General features: G+C 45.9%; 2 protein-coding genes across 4 annotated transcripts in view; both read right to left on the bottom strand.

Moving 5' to 3' along the window:
• Nucleotides 1-981: 981 nt before the first annotated feature.
• LOC115741917 (MATH domain and coiled-coil domain-containing protein At3g58270-like) overlaps nucleotides 982-21,316 on the bottom strand; it is a 136,916-nt gene continuing 116,581 nt past the window's right edge. For 2 of the 3 annotated variants that reach the window (XM_048281664.1, XM_048281665.1), the window contains exons 2-3: nucleotides 2,447-2,604; nucleotides 982-1,969 (exon numbers count right to left, since the gene is read on the bottom strand). In XM_048281664.1, coding sequence (XP_048137621.1) covers nucleotides 1,128-1,969; nucleotides 2,447-2,604 — 1,000 coding nt within the window. In that variant the 3' untranslated portion in view covers nucleotides 982-1,127. Of the gene's footprint in view, nucleotides 1,970-2,446; nucleotides 2,605-2,719; nucleotides 3,071-21,316 lie in introns of those variants that run through there. The other variant, XM_048281663.1, reaches the window with a different exon arrangement.
• Nucleotides 5,014-6,953, bottom strand: LOC125315802 (MATH domain and coiled-coil domain-containing protein At2g01790-like). Its single transcript, XM_048281666.1, has 3 exons — nucleotides 6,731-6,953; nucleotides 6,474-6,631; nucleotides 5,014-6,112 (listed from the first exon to the last, which is right to left on the bottom strand). The coding sequence occupies exons 1-3, from the start codon at nucleotides 6,844-6,846 to the stop codon at nucleotides 5,271-5,273; spliced, it is 1,116 nt and encodes a 371-aa protein (XP_048137623.1). The 5' UTR covers nucleotides 6,847-6,953; the 3' UTR covers nucleotides 5,014-5,270.

Raw genomic sequence — 21,316 nt, 5'->3', positions numbered from 1 at the left:
AGTGAGAGAGAGGGGGAGGAGGAGAGAGAGTGAGTGACGTGAGAGAGTGATGGATGGGTGATTTGCCGTGGTTGGTGGGGAGTTTATGGTAAGTGGGGCCCACGATGGGAAGTTCGAATATTTTTGGACTCTAGTGTATTATTAGAGGGGTATAACGGTCTTTTAATAAATCGGGGCTGATCAGATGTTTGGCTCAACTGGTGGGGGGTGTTTTGGTTGAATCACGGGCCCAGCTCGGTCAGAATTAGGCTTAGGTGCGACGAATAAAAATCATAAATTGCGATGACTACGATTTTTGAAACCTAATCTAAACCGAACGGCAAATCAGGAATCGTCCAATTAATTATCACTTACATCCTTACGATTCGAAATTTTATACCGACTGAAATCTAATAATAATCCTTTTTATTGAGCTCGGCCTCTATACAGATGGTCTAATTTCCAAGGCGTCACAATTTGTGTCATTTACCCAATTAAAGCTCATTGGTGTCGATGAATCATACTTCAGGGAAATGGGATTGCGAGCAAGCAAAATATGTCAACGATAATTAATGCTCATATTGCTTCTCAATAACATTCAGGATGCATTTGTTCCGTGGAAAATAAAAATTAATGGACAAAATTATTTTTGGTGAAAATTATTTTAAAAAAAATGGTCGATTTTCATTGCTTTGATAGTGTCCGTATGGGAGAAGGAAAAACCTTTTCGAAATCTAAGTCATGTTTTAAAAACATTATTCTCTCCGTTACATCTTCGTTTGAGCGTGCACGTGAAATTGAGCCTTAAAAAGCGATTTTTAAAAACGATTTTTTTAAAAAATAAAAATTAGCATGGAGAAATTATTTTTTAAAAAAAAAAATTTACGTTGATCGTCCCATCTTTGTATCTACATTATACTAATTAAATATATTAGGCTTTCTCGCAAATATTGTTTCAAAGGTCCCACTTCAATAAGAAACATGCCAAAACTTATATTTGCATACAAGCAACTCGGTCACATTTACATAAGACATGCATATGTTTGTATATATCTGACCCACAAGCTGAAAATTACAGTCAAGCCAAGACACAATCTTCGTACTTAGGTGAACCAACTTCCTCATAGCCTGTTCCAAGCCTTAATGTCTTAACAGAATTGAGCCTTCAAATTGGCCCAAGCCGTGGTTGATCTAGACATCCTTTCCTCGGCTATCCTCTTCTTTTCCTCGGCCTCTGCTACTTTCTTCTGCTTATCTCTATACCGCAGCTTCGCCTCTTCGGACTGCACCCGCAAGACCTCCCAGTCTGAGAGGAGCTTGTCCCTCCTACACTTCACTTCCTCCATCATCCTCTTGAGCTCTGCCTCTTCCTTGACGAGGTCGCCCATCAGCTGCTTACACAAGATGTGACCCTCATGGCAATTCTTCATAGTAGAGAACCATTGATCCTGTTGCAGCTTTTGCAGCTCAAACTCAGCATTGTCCTGCTCAAATGTTAAGAAGTCGGATGTGAAATCGTCGAAATTTGCCCGAAATTTCTGAATTGCTATCTGCTGCTCTGGCGATAATCCAGTTCTGGCTGAGCTTAAAGTTGATAGCGCCTCAGACAGCTTATCTTTCATATTCAATTTAAAGAGATCCGAGAGGCATTCCTTCAAAGACTGCTTAGCCTTCTGAACTTCTTCTAAGCTAGGAATTTTAGCCGTCAAAGCACCATTTCGGTGGCCCAAACTGGATCCTACACTGACACCATTTGTCTCCGCAGCGTTGATGAGTTCCTCCAGACTAGTAAAATAGGAGTCGAAGTCATCGGTTGGTCTAGCTGGCTGAACATTCACCGGAGGAGTAACTTCTAAGATGCAAACTTCGGCTTTAATCACCAAAGTGTCACCTGCTAGGTATCCCCCAGTTCGACTGCGAAGCTCAGTCAATGGAATGAAACTTGTGTAACCCCGGTCACTCTGTCTCACGGTGAAAACATGTTGCGTCCCTGCAGAATTCAGGAGACACGGGGACGAATTCATGAACTTTTTCACTACAAAACCAGAGCAGAACACCTGAAGGAAACATGGGCAACAGAAGAAGCATACACCTCCATATGATCAGCTCAAGCAACCGAATTCCTACAAAAATCTGATAAATAGCCAACGCACAACATTTTTGCAAACTTAAAACTTGCTAATTTCCTTGATCAGTGACCTCGGGGTTGTGGCACGTGCATGTTAGAAGTTCACAGGCCTTTAGAGGTCTAGCGAATGATGTACAGAAAACAAGTTCAATCTCTGTTTCTTCTTCTTCTTCTAACTTACTCTTTCCTCATCTAGACCCTTCTTCTCTTCTTCTTCTTCAAGTCACAACAACGATTTCTCAAAATCTAGATTTACAATCAACCAGAGACAAAACCATCATACCCTTATAATTAAAAAGAAGAGATTCCAGTAAAAATCAAAGCAATTCAAGAACAAACCCTTTCGAATAGAGCGATCACTATTGGTTTGATCGATCACACTCAAGCTGAACCGGGCGTTTCTGGTCCACCCACTTGGCAAGGACGCAGAATCAGGGACGTCGAGGTACAGCGACAAATGGTCCGTGTTATTCCCCTTGGGGAACACAAGAATTCTCCTGCTCAAAATGGACAAAAGCAAGGATCACTTGGCAACACGATGAACACGCGATCATCAAGAAACAACACAAGAACAGGAAAATTATTATAAAAAAAAAAAAAGAATTGAAATACCATTTGCAACCAGAAACAGTGAATGCTTCAGAGTAAAGCTTGCTGGCATCCTGCTCACTGAAGTAGCTGATCTTCCACGTGAATTCTCCCCTGTTAACATCATTTTGAGCATCCATTGGCTGCTGCTTCTGCACGATCAACTTTCGCAAACAACACTGGAGGATTCTCCTTGACCGACACTGTAATTGCGAAGGAGGAGGAGCAGGAGAGTTTCTTACAATACAGAGGAGTTGGGAGTATCAAGAGGTACTCCACGGGAGTACTCGTGTCGAACGTTGTTGACTCTTCTGCTTCAAGGCGATGGGATGTTGGATGTCTCGGGCTTTTACAGGGAAAACAAAAAAAAAAGGGAGAGAACTTCGCCGAGAAGTTAAGGAGGAAAAATCAGGACTGGTCTATTCTGGTCCAGAGGAAGAAAGGCATACCATTCATGCTTTTTGGTGGGCACTCCACACACACACACACACACAGAGCCAATCAGTTGCTATGCCTCAGCCCGACGAGCTCCATCTAGAGTGTGAAAATTTGTAACACGACGACATAATGTATCTCCGACTCAACGCCAAGTTAGCGAGTTTCGATTGAGTTCAATGGTGTTCGGATCAAACCATTAGCACGATTAATGATTTTGTCGTGTTCGCGATTCAACGTGCTGCTAGACACGAAATTTATCTGTATAACCCGTCTAAACTAATGGGTTAATGTTAACCTAATCCGTACGTGACCCGTTTAGATGCGATGAACGAAAAGTATTTCCAATGCTCTTCACTGTTAAGATTCTAAATTGATGTTATTTTATTGATTAGACCGTGTTTCTTCAATTTGATTTGATGATATTTTGTTAACGGATTATTGCTATCTGTCAATAAATATTAAGAAAAGTCACATTTGTATTGGTGGCTTGATTTCATGCCACGATATTCGATCGATGGCGCGAGCAAATGGAATTTTCACGGCATTCCACTTTTGTGTAGGTATTTATGCAATGAACATCAGTGCTCCATCAGTGAAATACGTAGAGAGGTATGTTTGATGCTGGCAGCTACCTTACATGCTTCAGCTTTAGGAGGTCCTGCCTGCCTGAATCTGATGGGAAGAATACTGGGTTTGCGACGGTGGATGGACTCACCAACTGTGCCCCCTTATACGGCCATGTCTAATCTTACACAGCACTAGAAGTAGGGTATTAAACCGAACTGAAAACTAAACCAAACCGCGAACCGAACTGAAAATTTCATGCATTTTGATTCAGTTTGATTTTCGGTTCACTATTCTTTTTTTTTTAGTTCAGTTATTTTGGTCCGGTTAGCCAAACCCCATTAAAAATCTCCAAAACAACTTTTTTTTCATTTTTCTTTCTTTTCTTTTCCTTTTTTTTTTTTTTTTTTTTTTTTGGAGCTGAGGGCCAGCGGGGTTGCCGAACTGAACTGAATTTTTGGTTCAATTCATACTCAGCCCGGGGCGAATTCGATTTAGTTCAGGCTTGCACGCTAATAGTTCAACCAAACTAAACCATTAACACCCCTATTAGAAGTGGCCAAGCAGTTACTCTACAGTTTTGCGAAGTTGCATGGTCTACCCCTAAGCATTGTGAGTGATAAGACACAAAGATATATTCGTAGTTCAGTTTGTCAAGAGACCTTCAAGCTGATAGGCAACGTAGTTGCATCTGTCGACAGCATATAACTCCAGTCAGCTGGGCAAATCGACAAACTCGATCAGTGTTTAGAGAATTACTTGAGGGTGATGCATTTTGCTCAACCAAACAAATGGCTCGACGGTTATCCTTGGCTGAATGCCGGTACCATACCACCTTTGGCACTAGCATCCAGACAACTCAATTTGTTGCCTTTAATGGTTTTTGCCCACCGGCTCTTGGGCTTGACATTCATAGTCTTGTCACCCAGCGAAACGGTAATCGGCCCCTACAAGGTTGACAGCGGGCACTCAGAGTCGAATGGAGCAGTACGCAGACGAAAAAAAGTGTGGAAGGTGTTTTGAAGAAGACGACATGGTAGGAAAAGCAGAGATCCGGGGCTCCTCCACGATATCGATTTCAAGGGGATAAATCCCTTACTTATGACGGGGTAAACTCTCTTGATTCAAGATCTCGAGATTGTAATGGAATCCTTATGCCCAGCCTTCACGAGATGTGGATACAGCATACAGGTAACCCCCTTATCACTATAGCCACCTGATGCAGAGTCATATCAAAAAGGTTTTATGTGAAGAGACAACTCGATCATCACACATTCATAGACAACAGTCGGGAAAGTAGCGTCAAAATTGCGAGATTTTCCAAGCTGCAAGAGCAAAAAGCTCGATGATCATGCATATCATATGAAGACATCAAACACTGACTGTACAGACATACATATATATATATATATGACTCACATGCTGACTAAATTAACATGATATAGGATCAACCAAATAAGCCCCTCTAAGCAATTGTTCTGCTGAAAATTGGCCAACCAATAGTCAAGCTAAAACACAGTTTTCATGCTTTAAGTGAACAATTACTTCATAGCCTATTTGAAATCTTACAGTTTTAGCAGAATTGAGCCTTCAAATTCGACCAAGCAGTGGTTGATCTAGACATTCTTTCCTCGGCTACTCTCTTCTTTTCCTCAGCCTCTACTACTTTCTTCTGCTCATCTTTATAGCCCGACTTCGCTTCTTCAGACTCGACCAGCAAGATCTCCCAGTCTGAGAGAAGCTTCTCTCTCCTAGACTTCACTTCCTCCATCTTTCTCTTGTGCTCTTCCTCTTCCTTGGCGAGGTTATCCATTAACTGTTTATACAAGATGTGAGTCTCTTGGCTCTTCTTCATAGCAGAGAACCTTTCGTCCCTTTGTAGTTTACGTAGCTCAAACTCAGCATTGTCCTGCTCAAATGTTAAGAAGTCAGAAGTGAAATCGTTGAAATTGGCCTGAAATGTCTTAATGGCAATCTGTTGCTCCAACGATATTCCTGTTTTGGCTAAGCTTAAAGTCACTAGTGCCTCAGATAGTCTGTCTTTCATATTCAACTTAAAGAGATCTGAAAGGCATTCCTTCAAAGAATGCTTCGCCTTGTCAATTTCTTCTAAGCTAGGAAGTTCAGCCGTCAAAGCACCGTCTTGGTGGCATGAACTTGATCCTTCACTAACGCCATTAGTCTCAGCAGCATGGATGAGTACCTCCAGACCAGTAAAATAGGAGTCAAACTTATCAGTTGGTCCAGCTGGCTGAATGATCACCGGAGGAGTAACTGTAAAGACGCAAACTTCGGCTTTGATCACCAAACTGTCATTTGCTAGGTATCCTAAGGTATGGCGACGAAGCTCAGTCAATGGAATGAAACTTGGGAAACCCCAGTCACTCTCTGTTGTGGTGAAATTATGTTCCGTCTCTGCAGAATTCAGAAGACAGGGTGACTAATTCAAAAACATCTTCACTACAGCACCAGAGCATATAGATGCAGTCAAGCCCCAACTCCTCCATCTACTGGACAAGTCGCTTACAAACTTAACTTGCTGAATTCCTTCATCAGTCAAAGGCTTAACAAATCAGATAGAGTAAAAGCTATTCTCTCTCTCAGCTCAATATCTCTTTTTCCACTTCTTCTCACCTACTATTTTATCATCTGAAACCCTTCTTCTTATTCAAGTCACAACACCGATTTCTCTAAAATTCTAGATGCACAACCGATCAGAGAGAAACCTATCAAAAGACTCCAAGAAAAATCAATCCAATTCAAGAAGACAACAAACCCTTTCTAACGTGGCGAACGCTATTAATTTGATCGATCAGACTCAAGCTGAAGTTGGCGTTTCTGGTCCATCCGTAGGGCAACGTCACAGCATCAGCGACGTCGAGGTACAGCGACAGATGGTCTGTGTTGTTCCCTTTGGGGAACACCAGAATTCTCCTGCTCAAAAAAAGGATCGGATGAAGCAAGAATCACTTCGCCACACCATGAACATGCGATCACCGAAAAAAAACCTGAAAGAACAAAACTTTGAAGTACCATTTACAACCAGAAACTGTGAATGCATCAGAGTAAAGCTTCCGGGCAGTCAGCCTACTGAAGCCGCTGACTGTCCACCTGAATTCTCCCCGATTCACATCATTCTGTGCATCCATTTGGCTTCCCTGCTTCTGCACGATCAACTTCAGCAAGCAACGCAGATGTTCCTTCTAAGCCAACACTCTAATGGCGGAGAAGAAGCGGAAGGAGGAGGAGAAGGGTTTCTTACATTACCGGAGTTGGGAAAATTGGCGAGGCACTGCACCTCAGTACTTGTGTCGAATGTTGTTGACTCTTCGACCTGGAGGTGATGGAATGTCGGAAAGTCTCGGGCTTTTTATAGAATAAGAAAAGGAGAAAACTTCCTCGGGAAGTTGTAGAGGAAAAATCAGGAGCTCTTCTTTCAGGGTCAAAGGACAAAAGCCATATCATTCACCCTTTTGGTTGGCATATTGAAAGCCAATAATTAGACTCTGTCTAGTGGGATTGGACTGAAGCCAATCCTATTTTAGGGCAATGAGGCACTATTAATAATTATTTGGTGTTTATGTGCTGGCCACTTAAAACCTTTAAATTAATGAATTAACGTTAACACGATATGTAGCTGACTAGTTATCACGACCCCTTCTTTCCACGAGGTATTGCCTAAAGGCAAGTAAACAGCCCTCGATTAGGCACAGACTCTCCTAACCTTTTTACCGATTATGATCCTAAAAGTCTTTCAAAGTCGTTAAGTGTTTCTGTTCATGCAAATGTTGTTGTTGTAGTTTTTTTTTTTCTTTTAAATGTTCCTAGGGGTAGTCCTATTCTGAATAAGGACAGCTAGTGGATTCAGGGGTCTGAGCCACGGAGGCAATTCGAGCCTCTATACTCGGCCCCTTTCAAAACAAAGGCCCAAAATTCGAACTAAACCCAAGACTCGCCCAAATCCACCTCAATCCAGACTCATCTAAACCAATCAAGCCCAAATTTTCTAAGGCTAAGGTAAGCCCAAAGTTGAGCCCACGCCCATTAAACTCATCTAAACCCGTGAAAACGGAGAAACGCCTCGATCTGTGCCGCCCAAAATGGACAGCTTGGATTGATCCACATCACTTCTTTTAAAATTTTGAAATTTCCCGCCAAAAATTTTCCCTCCTTTTTAAAAGGTGATGTGGATGAATCCGAGCCGTCCATTTTGAAATGGACGGCCCCGGATCCCTCACTGTCACCCCTACCTTTATGATAGGGGATCCGATTCCCCGCCGGAACATTGTCATCATCTTCTCCAAACCGGCCGTGGACAAGTGACCCCAACCAACCTCCATTTCTGGCCACTCTTGACCCTCGTCAAGTCATAGCCATCATCAACCGCTATCGCCGGTCACTAAAACACCACCGTCATTAGCGACCACCGCCTACCGAGACCGGCAACCATTGTCTCTCTGTCATTACTCGCCGATCGTTTGTTTTATTTATCTTGTGTCTTATACTCCCATGGTAATTAATGGTGGACGACAAGATAAAGAAAACACCCATTCAGCTGGTAATTAATTTTCTAAGGCATCCCTTCAAGGACTGCTTGGCCTTCTCAAGGCACCATCTTGGTGGCACAAACTTGATCCTACACTAGCACCATTAGTCTCGGCAGCATTGATGAGTTCCTCCAGACCGGTAAAATAGGTGTCAAAGCTATCAGTTGATCTAGCTGGCTGAATATTCACAGGAGGAGTCACTGTTAAGACGCAAACCTCGGCTTTAATCACCCAACTGTCATTTGCTATGTATCCCCGCCTAGGATTGTGAAGCAAAGTCAATGGCATGAAGCTTGAGAAACCCCAGTTAATCTCGCTGGCAGTGAAATATATGTTGCGTCTCGGTAGAATTCACGAGACCGGGTGACGAATTCAGAAACTTCTTTACTACAAGACCAGGGCATGATATGTGGAAGAAACGTTGGAGACCATCAAGAACTAGAATGTTGTGTTGTTCGTCAAACAAAATATTAGCAGCAGAAGATGCAAACACCTCCCCATGATCAGCTTAAGCAACCATAATCCTACGGAAGTTTATAAACTGACAATGCACAGCATTTTTAAGGACCACCAGATATAACCATCATAAACTTAAATTGTGGCTTTTTTTTTTTTTTTGCCCTTTTTGCGGGACCAATACTCGGATCATATAGCTGCTTACAAACTTAACTTAGATAAATTCCTTCTAATCAGTAACCTCAGGACTGTTGTACCGCATCTTAGAAGCTCACCAGCCTTTGAGAGGTTTAACAAATGAAATACAGAAGTTCTCTCTCTCAGCATAATCTCTCCCTTTCTATTTCTTCTCACCTAGCCTTTCGTCATCTAAACTATTTTTCTTCTTCAAGTCACAACGTGGATTTGAAACAGCACAAAAACGTTTCTTCTTAGCCGACGCTCTTATTGCGAAGGAGAAGGAGAACGAGAAGGAGAGTTTCTTACATTACAGGAATCGTGTCGAACATTGTTGACTCTCCGACTTCAAACTCGAGCGCTTATAGAAGGAGAAGAACTCAGGAGTGGTTTTTAAAGGAAAAAGGCGTATCTCTCAATCTCACGAATTTTGTTCGGGGGAAAAACTCTAATATGACACTTTAATTCGACTTTTAAGAAAGGTTTATGAATAAAAATAGGGTGGCGCTCTCCTAATTTGGCTTAGAGTCTTAGACACTCCTTTCATAGTGTATTGACTATTTTACCCCTCACTTTTCCTCTTTTAGAATGATATACCCCTAAAGAGTCAAACGTGTGGCTCATTTGGGATTTTTTTTATTTATTTCTTCTTTTTCTTTCACTTTCCTTTTCCTTTTCCTTCTTGGTGATTTTGTTTATCAAGGACTCGTGGATCTAAGGATGACACAGCCTTCGGTGATGGTTGTCGAACTCGTTATCCTCTCGGATGGCCGATTGCAGATGCATTGGTCTTATCCTCATTCCCGTTTGGGTTTTTGCTTACACTTCTCGAGAGCTTGAGTAGCTCGACCAAAATGTTTCAATCCTCATAAATCATTGCGAGAATCAAAGGATCGCTGGAGAGAATTTCAAGCCCCCTCTACAGCTGGAAAAACTAAGTGGTCCTAGATTCCTATCGAACCATGAAGCCACAATTTAAAAGGACTTTGAAAATTCTTGCCGGAGGCAGTAGAATCCACTTACCGACTCGATCGGTGATGAAATTTGGACTTCCCTCACCCATTACGGAGCGACTCGCTTTGATATCTTGACGGATCATCCGCCCTAACTACACCGATCTCTCGATGTATCCGGTCTCGGTTTGATTAGTGTTATAAATCCTCCTCCCGCTATGGAGGCTCAACACCAAAGCCGAGCGTTACAAGGAAGTCTCGCTCTCCTACCTATACCTTGCCAATAATATGAACTCCGTAGTGAAAAGGTGTGACGCTCGGGAAATTCGGATTTTATAAATTGCTCGAATTCAATAAAATGGAAGAAAATTGAATTTTAGTCGGTGCAAATTTTGGATTGCAAGGACGAAAGTGACAAATTTGGACGAGTCCCGAAATGTCGTTCGATTTCGATTGGGTCTCGAAATCGTGGTCACCGCGACTTACGATTTTTAGTCCTCACGTCTAGCATTTTCCGGACCGAACCTAGCCCGTGAAAATCCAAATTTCATTCCCAATCGGTTGAGCCAAAAATTCGTTTAGTCCTAAAATGCCAAATTACCATCTTGCCCTTCAATTATTCACTTGTGGACAAAAGTTTTAACTGGTGAGTGGATTTGCGGGACCCACTTGTCTTTTCCCCAACCACCAGTCCACTCACTCTTCTGCCCACTCTCTCTCTCTCTTTCTCTCTCTCTCTCTCTCTCTCTCTCTCTCTCTCTCTCTCTCTCTCTCGTCCGCCCCCGCCCTCCCCCGTTCACGCGCGACCCCCCCTCCGTAACCGAACACATCCTCTTCTTCCTTGGTCATTTTTGCGCGACCATCACCTCCGACCACCACCTCAGGTGTCCATCGTCACTCTACCGCCACTCCGCCTCCACCTCGGCCGCCGTGAGCCGCCACCGGACCCCGGAATTAGTCCCGCCCAACGCCCGCTCTGTTTCGGGTCCAGTGAGCTCGTGAGTTGCCCGGCCGCTCGGCACCGCTTTCGACCGCCTCCAACCACCGTGCCATCGTCGTCCGCCCACCCCACAGCCCTCTCAACCTTGTCCCGGCCGCTGTTCACCGTCGCAAGGCCCGCAACAGCCGCCCGAAGCCCCGGCGACCTCCTTGCCCTGTTTCACGTCGGGCCACCATTCAGCCGTCCCTCGCCGCTATTCAGCCGCACCCACCGGTTGCCGACCACCCCAAGCCGTCGCCCTCTACCCCTAGTTGTCCCACGAAGCTTCCGGTAGCCGGCCGCCACCCGTAGAGCTCAAAATCAGCCTTGGCCAGCCTCCCCTGCTCCGACTCGATTTCCCCTATTTCTACGCCGGTTCTGCACCGCCGCTGTTCGACCTCCTCCGGCCGTCCGCCACCTCCTCCAGCACCACCTCCGGCCACCTCGAAGACCCCTAAACCTTGGCCAAGCTTTTCCCCAACCTTGAACCACCCGAACCCACTCCGATCAGCCCCGAACGCCTTTGTGTTGCTGCTGCCCTATTTTTGCCGGTTATTGTTCACCGCCGGCCGGTTCTTGTTCCGGCCACCGGCGACCGCCAGCCGTTACCTCGGGTCCCGTGCAACCTTCTCAAAGTGTCGCCAAGTCATTCGGGTCGTCCCGAACCGAGTTGGAGCCCGAAGCTCGAGTTTGATCGCGAGTCGCCGTTAATTGTCACCGTCGGGCCGGGCAAAGTTCGCGTCGCCGCTGCTTGAGTTGAGACTGCCCGAGCTAGTTAAAATTTTGAGTTAGCCCCTAACTCTTGGTTAGGACGGTAATTGCGTTTGGATTAGTTTAATTAGATTATTAAGTATTTAGGTAGTTCGATTAGGGCCGGTTTAGGTTAGAAATTTGGTTTAGGTTTAATGGCCCTAATTGGTTAAGTTAGTCTAATTAGTTAGGATTCTATGCCTAATTAGATGAGATTGATTGATTTGAATTGATTGATTTGACTGATTGAATTGATCGATTCCGAGCGAGCGATAGGTTAGAGACGAGTACGCAATTGGAATTGAAATTGGGATTAATAATCGATCGGCTACAATTGATTTATTGAAGTATTGAATTGTTGACTATGAGTGCCGGTTTGGTTGTTCATTGCGGTGGGGGTCCGATTAGAGGTTAATAGCCCCAAATCGCCCGGTGTGTCAGGCAATTTAATTGCGCATTCATGTGACCACGTATGAGATAAAATTGCATGTTTTTGCACAAAAACGGCCTTAGGCTAAGTATTTGAACATGCGAGTGTGAGTATTCGACCTAAATCCAAGAAATGAACTGGCTGGTTGTCGAAGTGCCCGAGTGGTCACATAAAGGGATAATTCCTACGATCATTGTTTCTAGTCGATCGGTCCTGGCAATCATTGTCTTCTCGTTGCCGGATACGCGTCGATCATTGTTTTCTGGCTGTACGTTTGCCGGTCACAGCTTGTGATAGGCCGAAGCCTTTTTAGGATTTCTGTTAGTTCCGTGCCGTGTCGACAATCATTGTCTTCCGGTTGGTCGAGCGGAGTAACATGGACTATCAGAAGCCGTCGCCGGAAGTAAGAGACAATGCCCGGTCCGCCAGAAGAGCACCAACCGACTAGTGTGCTGGACCTACGGGTCGGATCTGATAATAAATGGACTACATGTGGTGTCCCGTGCATGCAAGTGCTGTGATGCTTTGCAGTGGGCTGAATTGATTTGATTGATTGACTATTGAGTCGAGTCCGCATTGCATTACGTGTGGCCTAGAGGGTAAGCTTGCATGTGGTTGAAATATTTGATTTATGCTGATGTGATAATTTTTAGGGTGTCTAAGCGAATCAACGTCCTAACCGGGCTTAGGCGTGGGCTCACCGAGATTAATTTCTCACCCCGTCATGGTTAACAATTTTCAAGCAGTGATGGAGGCCGCGGACGTTGAACCGAGAGGATTGTGGTAGGATTTTTGGGAGTAGATGAGGAATTAACCTTACCCGACCTTGTGTCTTTTTGAGCTCCTAGTGAGCCGCCCCGAAAAATGGGGTTGTACATATTTACCGTAGCTCGAGTAGGGTTAAAATTGCCCGCTTTGGCTATTTAATGAAATTATCTTTTGTGATTTGACCGTGGTGTCTTTCCTACTGAACTATCCCCGTTGATCTTGTTTGTTTGGGAGTTGCACGTTCCGCATGCGCCGAAATTTTCGTAGGTCGATAGCCTACCCGGGACGCTATCATTCATAACCTGAGGCGAGCAAGGTAGGGATGTTACGAGCTCGAGAATCGGGGTGTGACATTCCCGCCCAAGGTGGTATCGTAGCAAAGTCAGCCTGATCCATCCGGTCATTGGCCCGGAGTGATAAGGAGCGATTGAAATTGGGATAGTTAGTGGGTTAATAATCATTGTGCATGTGATTGTTGCTATGGATTTGAGTTGTGGGGCCGCCTTCTGACCACGCTTGCTATGAGGTATGCGGGACTTCGTAATTTGCCTGTAAAATGAGCGAACGCGGTAGAAGAGCACCCCGAGGACCTCGAACTAGGCCTGTCCGGCCGATAGAGGAGATTCTGGAAGAAGAAAGAGCGTCGCGTACTCTTGAGCCGATTGGGCAAGAGCCGACTATGGCTGGGATTCTCGCAAGCTCGAGGGTTATTGGAGACCTAATGGGGCAACAAGTGAGAAATCAAAATGCTGCCGTCGCCGCCGCTCTTGGAACCCCACCCGTGAATCAGCCCGCTGGAACCGTGAACGATGGGCACCCGGCTCAGAGACCGGTAGAGCAATTTCTCAAGCTGAAACCGCCCAAGTTCTCTGGGAGCGGAGATCCCGAAGCTGCCACTTCGTGGATCGAGGAGTTGGAGAAAGCTTTTGACTCGTTGAGGTATACTAGTGAGGATAAGGTTACCTTGACCGTGTACCGGTTTCAAGGGAACGCAAGTACATGGTGGAGAGCTTCAAAGGACAAAGTATTTCCCGAGGGTACGGTCCCGACGTGGGATGCCTTCGTGGAAGCTTTTAATGGAAAGTATTTCTCTGACACCGCGAGGGAACAAAAGATGGTAGAGTTCTTTCGCTCGCGCCAAAATCAGATAACAATTGATCGGTATGAGGCCAAATTTACTGAACTGTCTAAATATGCTCCGAGATTAGTTGAAGACCCCGTGGATAGGGCCGGAAGGTTCAGAGATGGGCTGAAGCCCGAGATTAGGAGTGTGCTGATACCATTCAACTTGAAGGACTACAATGATCTTTATGAGAGAGCTCGGACGGTTGAGCAGGATCTGATAGAAAGGGTTGCCGCATCTGGATCGCGATTCGCGCCCTCGAATAGAAGAGATATTCGGCAAGAGAAGAGGCCGATGCAAGGAAACCGATTCAATGTTCCGCCTAATCGTTGAGGAGCGATTTGTAAGTCGATGCCTCGCAGAGATGATGTCTGCCGCCTGTGTAATCGGAGGCATGGGTCTACTCCGTGTCCGATGCATGGAGTCTGCTTTGGATGTGGCCAACAGGGCCATCTCGGTGAGAGACGCCCGCAGAGGCAACAAGTTAGGCCATAGGGAGGCCAAGTTGGAAGGATTACACCACCAAATTACCGGATCGGACCTCGGGCGCAATGACGAGTGTTTGTGATCACCTGGGATGAGGCGAAGGACTCATCGACCGTCACAAGTACGGGCCTTCTACAGAATAGCATAGCTTATGCTTTGTTTGACCCTGGTGCTACGCATTCTTATGTTGCGGATCAATTCGTTAGACTGTCTAGATTGATTGTGGTACCATTAGATGTAGTTGTCAAGGTGTCTACACCTTTGAAGGATAGCATAATAGCTGTTGTAGGCAGTCCTGGCTGTAGATTAGTTGTGGATGGTCATGAGAGTGAGATAGATCTAGTTGAACCGGAGATGTACAATTTTGATCCGATCGTGGGAATGGATTGGTTAATGAAGCAAAGGGCCACGATGGATTGCTAATGTAAGGCGATTCAATTTAGGCCGTTTGATGGGGCCAGATTTGAATTTGTGGGAAATCGAGGAGAAACCTCGATCGTAGTAATTTCGTCGCTAGAGGCGACTCATTTATTGGAAAATGGTTGCTAAGGTTATTTGGCTGCGGTAGTAGATACGTCTGTTGGGGAAACTAAGTTGGAAGATATTGCTGTAGTATGTGAGTTTCCGGACGTTTTTCCCGAAGAATCGCCTGGATTGCTGCCGGAAAGAGAAATAGAGTTTGTGATAGAGTTAGCTCCACGGACGGAGCCAATCTCTAAAGCACCGTACGGGATGGCGTTGTCAGAACTAAAGTAACTTAAGGTGCGGATGCAAGAACCGTTGGATAAAGGGTTTATCTGCTCTAGTGTGTCGCCATGGGGAGCACCCGTGCTGCTCGTCAAGAAGAAGGACGGGTCTATGAGGTTATGTATAGACTACAAGCGGTTGAATCAAGTGACGATCAAGAACAAGTACCCACTGCCTAGAATTGACGATCTGTTCGATCGGTTGCGGGGGGCATCGGTGTTTTCTAAAATTGATCTACGGACGGGATACCATCGGTTGAGGATTAGGAAGGAAGATATACCGAAGACGGCATTCGGGACGCGTTATGGACACTATGAGTTCACAGTGATGCCGTTTGGTCCGACGAATGCTCATGCTGCTTTTATGGACCCGATGAACAGAGTTTTTAAGGAATTCTTGGATCGCTTTGTAATTGTGTTTATAGATGATATCTTGGTGTACTCGAAGAGTTCTGAGGACCGTGAACAACACCCGAGGATAGTGTTGGAGACTCTGAGATTGCATCAGCCTTTTGCCAAGCTTAGTAAGTGCGAGTTTTGGTTGGCTTGTGTGGTGTTCTTAGGCCACATAGTCTCCGGTGAAGGAATCGTTGTGGATCCGTCTAAGATTAAGGCGATTATAGACTGGCCAAGACGGACGACAATGACCGAGATTAGAAGCTTCTTGGGATTGGCAAGTTACTATAGGCGATTCGTGGAAAAGTTTTCAGCTATAGCCTTGCCTATGACTAAGCTGTTGAAGAATGATGTGAAGTATGAATGGACAGACCGGTGTGAGCGTAGTTTTCAAGAGCTTAAGCATAAGCCGACTACGGCTTCCGTGTTGACTATTCCGTCTAGTCCCGGAGGGTTTGAGATCTACAGTGACGCGTCTCTCAAAGGTCTAGGTTGTGTGCTAATGCAACATGGAAGGGTAGTAGCGTATGTGTCTCGCCGGTTGAGACCCCACGAGTTGAATTATTCGACGCATGATCCGGAGTTGGCTGCGGTCATGTTCGCCTTGAAGATTTAGAGGCATTATCTGATCGGAGAAAGTTTTCAAGTATATACCAATCATCAGAGCTTAAAGTACCTGTTCTCTCGTAAAGAGTTGAACATGAGGTAGAGTCGATGGATGAAGCTGCGCAAGGATTGTGATTGCGAGATATTGTATCATCCGGGTAAGGCAAATAAGGTTGCGGATGCTCTGAGTAGAAAATCAGCGATTGCTCAATTATGTGTGAGTGAGTGGCGTTTGCTTGAGCAGGTGAGAGACTCGGACTTTAAGTTGGAGATAAGTCGTTTGTCGAGTCTAGTGGCTACATTGAGAATTGAACCGGAAGTGCATACCAGAATTAAGACCCTACGATCGACGGACCCCATTGTTCAGAAGATCCTTCAAGAAAACTCAGCTAAAGGAAGGGTCAACTTTCAAGTGGCCGAGGATGGGATACTCAAGTTTAGAGGACGTCTAGCTATGCCGATCAATGAAAGTTTAAGGGAGGATATCTTATTAGAGGCACATCGTGGCGCTTATAGTATCCATCCTGGAAGTACGAAGATGTATCAGAATTTGAAGCAACACTAGTGGTGGAATGGTATGAAGGCGGATATAGCCAAGCATGTAGCTAAGTGTCTAACCTGTCGACAAGTCAAGGTGCAACACTGTAAGCCCGGAGGACTGTTGCAGCCTTTGGAGATTCCGGAGTGGAAATGGGAGCATATCACGATGGACTTCGTGATGGGATTGCCTAGAAGTCAGAGAGGACATGATTCGATATAGGTTGTAGTCGACAGATTGACGAAGTCGGCGTACTTCATTCCAAGAAGAAAAGACTTCGCCTTGGACAGATATGCAGATTTGTATGTGAGGCATATCGTGAGACCGCATGGAGTGCCAGTGACGATCACTTCGGATCGTGATCCCAAGTTCACTGCCACATTTTGGAAGAGTTTGCAGATCGCTTTAGGAACGAAACTGCAGTTCAAGACGGCCTATCATCCGCAGACATATGGTCAATCTAAAATGACAATTCAGACACTGGAGGATATGCTGAGAGCATGTGTCTTGGATTTTAAAGGCGATTGGAAAGAGCAATTGCATTTGGTTGAGCTCGCCTACAACAATAGTTTTCAGCAGAGTATCAAGATGGCCCCATTTGAAGCATTGTATGGTAGAGCGTGTAGGACGCCAGTCTGTTGGGATGAAGTAGGCGAAAGAAAAATCACTAGTCCCGAGTTGGTACAACAGTCTATGGAAGCCGTCAAGGTTATCAGAGACAGACCGAAAACAGCTTAGAGTCTTCGGAAGAGCTATGTAGATAGGAGGCGTAGACCTTTGGAATTCCAAGTGGGCGATCATGTTTTTTGAAGGTGCCGCCTATGAGAGGGACATCTCGTTTTGGCAAGAAAGGAAAGTTGAGCCCTAGGTATGTTGGGCCTTTTGAGATTTTGGAGTGGATAGGAAATCTGGCATATCGTCTTGCGTTGCCGCTAAGACCGGCCCAAGTGCATAATGTATTCCACGTGTCGATGTTAAGAAAGTACGAACCGGACCCCGCTCATGTGCTGAGTTATGAAGAAATCGAGCTAGATGAGCGAGCCGCGTACGTAGAACGGCTAGTCGGGATCGTGGATAGGAAAGAACAAGTGCTCTCGAGCAAGACAATTCAGTTAGTCAAGGTAGTTTGGCAATACCATGAAACAGAAGGAGCTACCCGGGAGAACGAAGAAATTATGAAGAGCGGCTACCCTTATCTTTTTGAAGAGTTGTAATCGTATTGTAATTTCGGGGACGAAATTTCCTAAAGTGGGGAGAGTTGTGACGCCCGGGAAATTCAGATTTTATAAATTGCCTGAATTCAATAAAAAGAAAGAAAATTGAATTTTAGTCGGTGCAAATTTTGGATTGCAAGGACGAAAGTGACAAATTTGGACGAGTCCCGAAATGTCGTTCGATTTCGATTGGATCTCTAAATCGTGGTCACCGCAACTTAGGATTTTTAGTCCTCACGCCTAGCATTTTTCCAAACCGAACCTAGCCCATGAAAATCCAAATGTCATTCCCAATCGGTTGAGCCAAAAATTCGTTTAGTCCTAAAATGCCAAATTACCATCTTGCCCTTCAATTATTCACTTGTGGACAAAAGTTTTAATTGGTGAGTGGATTTGTGGGACCCACTTGTCTTTTCCCCAACCACTAGTCCACTCACTCTTCCGCCACTCTCTCTCTCTCTCTCTCTCTCTCTCTCTCTCTCTCTCTCTCTCTCTTTCACGTTTGCCCCTACCCTCCCCCGTTCACGCGCAACCCCCCCTTCCGTAACCGAACACATCCTCTTCTTCCTTGGTCATTTTTGTGTGACGATCACCTCCGACCACCACTTCAGGTGTCCACCGTCACTCTACCGCCACTCTACCTCTACCTCGGCCGTCGTGAGCCGCCGCCGGACCCTGAGATCGGGCCCGCCCGACGCCCGCTTTGTTCGGGGTCCAGTGAGCTCGTGAGCTGGCCGGCCGCCCAAAGACCGCTTCGACCGCCTCCAACCACCGTGCCGTCGTCGACCGCCCTCTCCACAGCCCTCTCAACCTTGTCCCGGCCGTCGTTCACCATCGCAAGGCCCGGAACAGCCGCCCGAAGCCCCGGCGACCTCCCCGCCCTGTTTCGCATCGGACCACCGTTCAGCCGTCCCCCGTTGCGATTCAACCGCACCCACCGATCGCCGACCACCCCAAGCCGTCGCCCTCTACCCCTAGTTGTCCCACGAAGCTTTCGGTAGCCGGCCGCCGCCCGTAGAGCTCAAAATCATCCCCGGCCAGCCTCCCCTGCTCCGACCCGATTTCCCCTATTTCTACGCCGGTTACGCACCGCCGCTGTTCAGCTACCTCCAGCTGTCCGCCGCCACCTCCGGCACCACCTCCGGCCACCTCGAAGACCCCTAAACCTTGACCAAGCTTTTCCCCAACCTTGAACCACCCGAACCTACTCCGATCAGCCCAAAACGCCTACGTGTTATTGCTGCCTTGTTTTTTCCGGTTACTATTCACCGCTGGCCGGCCACAGTTCCGATCACTGGCGACCGCCAGCCGCTACCTCGGGTCCCGTGCCACCTTCCCGAAGTGTCGCCAAGTCGTTCGGGTCGTCCCGAACCGAGTTGGAGCCCGGCGCTCGAGTTGGATCGCGAGTCGCCGTCGGGCCGGGCCGAGTTCCCATCACCGCCGCTCGAGTTGAGACCGCCCGAGCTAGTTAAAATTTTGAGTTAGCCCCTAGCTCTTGGTTATGACGCTAATTGCGTTCGGATTAGTTTAATTAGATTATTAGGTATTTAGGTAGCTCTATTAGGGTCGGTTTAGGTTAGAAACTTGGTTTAGGTTTAATGGCCTCAATTGGTTGAGTTAGTCTAATTAGTTAGGATTCTATGCTTAATTAGATGAGATTAATTGATTAGAATTGATTGAATTGACTGATCGCGAGCGAGCGATAGGTCAGAGACGAGTGCGCAATTAGAATTGAAATTGGGATTAATAATCGACTGGCTGCAATTGATTTATTGAATTATTGAATTGTTAGTCGTGAGTGCCAGTTTGGTTGTTGATTACCGTGGGGGTCCGATTAGAAGTTAATCGCCCTAAATTGCCTAGTGTGTCAATCGAGTTAATTGCTCATTCATGTGACCACATATGAGATAAAATTGCATATTTTTGCACGAAAACGGCTTTGGGCCAAGTATTTGAACATGCGAGTGTCGAAGTGCCCGAGTGGTCACATAATGGGATAATTCCGACGATCATTGTCTTTTGGTCGATCGGTCCTGGCAATCATTGTCTTCCTGTTACTGGATGCACGTCATTCATTGTCTTCCGGCTGTACGTTTGCCGGTCGCAGCTTGTGATGGGTTGAAGCCTTTTTAGTATTCCTATTAGCTCCGTGCCGTGTCGACAATCATTGTCTTCTAGTTGGTCCAGTGGAGTCACATGGACTATTAGACGCCGTCGCAGGAAGTAAGGGACGATGCCTGGGTCTGCCAAGAGAGCACCAACCGACTAGTGTGCTGGGCCTACGGGTTGGATCCGATAATAAATGGACTACATGCGGTGTCCTGTGCATGCAAGTGCTGTGATGCTTTGCAATGGGCTGAATTGATTTGGTTGATTGATTGTTGAGTCGAGTCCGCATTGCATTATGTGTGGCCTGAAGGGTAAGCTTGCATGTGGTTGAAATATTTGATTTATGCTGATGTGATAATTTTTAGGGTGTTCGAGCGAATCAACGTCCTAATCAAGCTTAGGCGTTGGCTCACCGAGATTAATTTCTCACCCCGTCGTGGTTAACAATTTTCAGGCAGTGATGGAGGCCGCGGACGTTGAACCGAGAGGATTGTGGTAGGATTTTTGGGAGTAGACGAGGGATTAACCTTACCCGACCTTGTGTCTTTTTGAGGTCATGGTGAGCTGCCCCGAAGAATGGGGTTGTACATATTTACCGTAACTCAAGAGGGTTAAGATTCGTCCGCTTTGGCTGTTTAATGAAATTGTCTTTTGTGATTTGACTGTGGTGTCTTTCCTACTGAACTATCCATGCTGATCTTATTTGTTTGGGAGTTGCATGTTCCGCATGGGACGCTATCATTCATGACCCGAGGCGAGTAAGGTAGGGATGTCGCGAGCTTGAGCGTCGGGGCGTGACAAAAGGTGAGATTCATAAATCTCATATACCTGCTATGTCAAAGCAAGTACCAAGACACACAGTGAAGGTGAGGAAGTACGCGATGAGCTATGTAGCTGTGGTGTAGAGTAAGGTCCTCTATTGCTGCCCAAGGTGGCGGATGAGGGAAGTTCGCGGAAGGCAAATAGGCCATGTCTCTAGAGTTTCAACGCATTCAAGGAAGAATATTGGAAGAAGATCTTGTGGATCGTGTCAGACAAGAAGCTGGGGACAAGATCAAGCTGTCCATCTCGCAAAAGCTTTGCTGACATAGGGGTGGTTCTGCCAGATGTGCTAACGGTTTGTGAGGGGTAACGGTGAGGTAGAGAGGAAGCTCGTGGGGTTCCGAGAGGCCGTTCGGTTGGTGTGCATGGAGGTCTCAAAGGAGGAAGACGAAGAAGCGTCGGTGATACACTTCAACACAAGTGAGAGCAAGAAGAGGAAAAGTGGAAGAAAAAGAAGAAATAATAATTAAAAAGAAAACCCAAATGACCTTGAGGGGTAATATAGTCGTATATACGTGA

Source organism: Rhodamnia argentea, chromosome 7 (genome assembly GCF_020921035.1).
Source record: "Rhodamnia argentea isolate NSW1041297 chromosome 7, ASM2092103v1, whole genome shotgun sequence".
In the NCBI taxonomy this organism is placed as follows: Eukaryota; Viridiplantae; Streptophyta; class Magnoliopsida; order Myrtales; family Myrtaceae; genus Rhodamnia; species Rhodamnia argentea.
The sequence above is the reverse complement of the archived record's forward strand: the minus strand, read 5'-3'. Positions and strand labels throughout refer to the sequence as shown.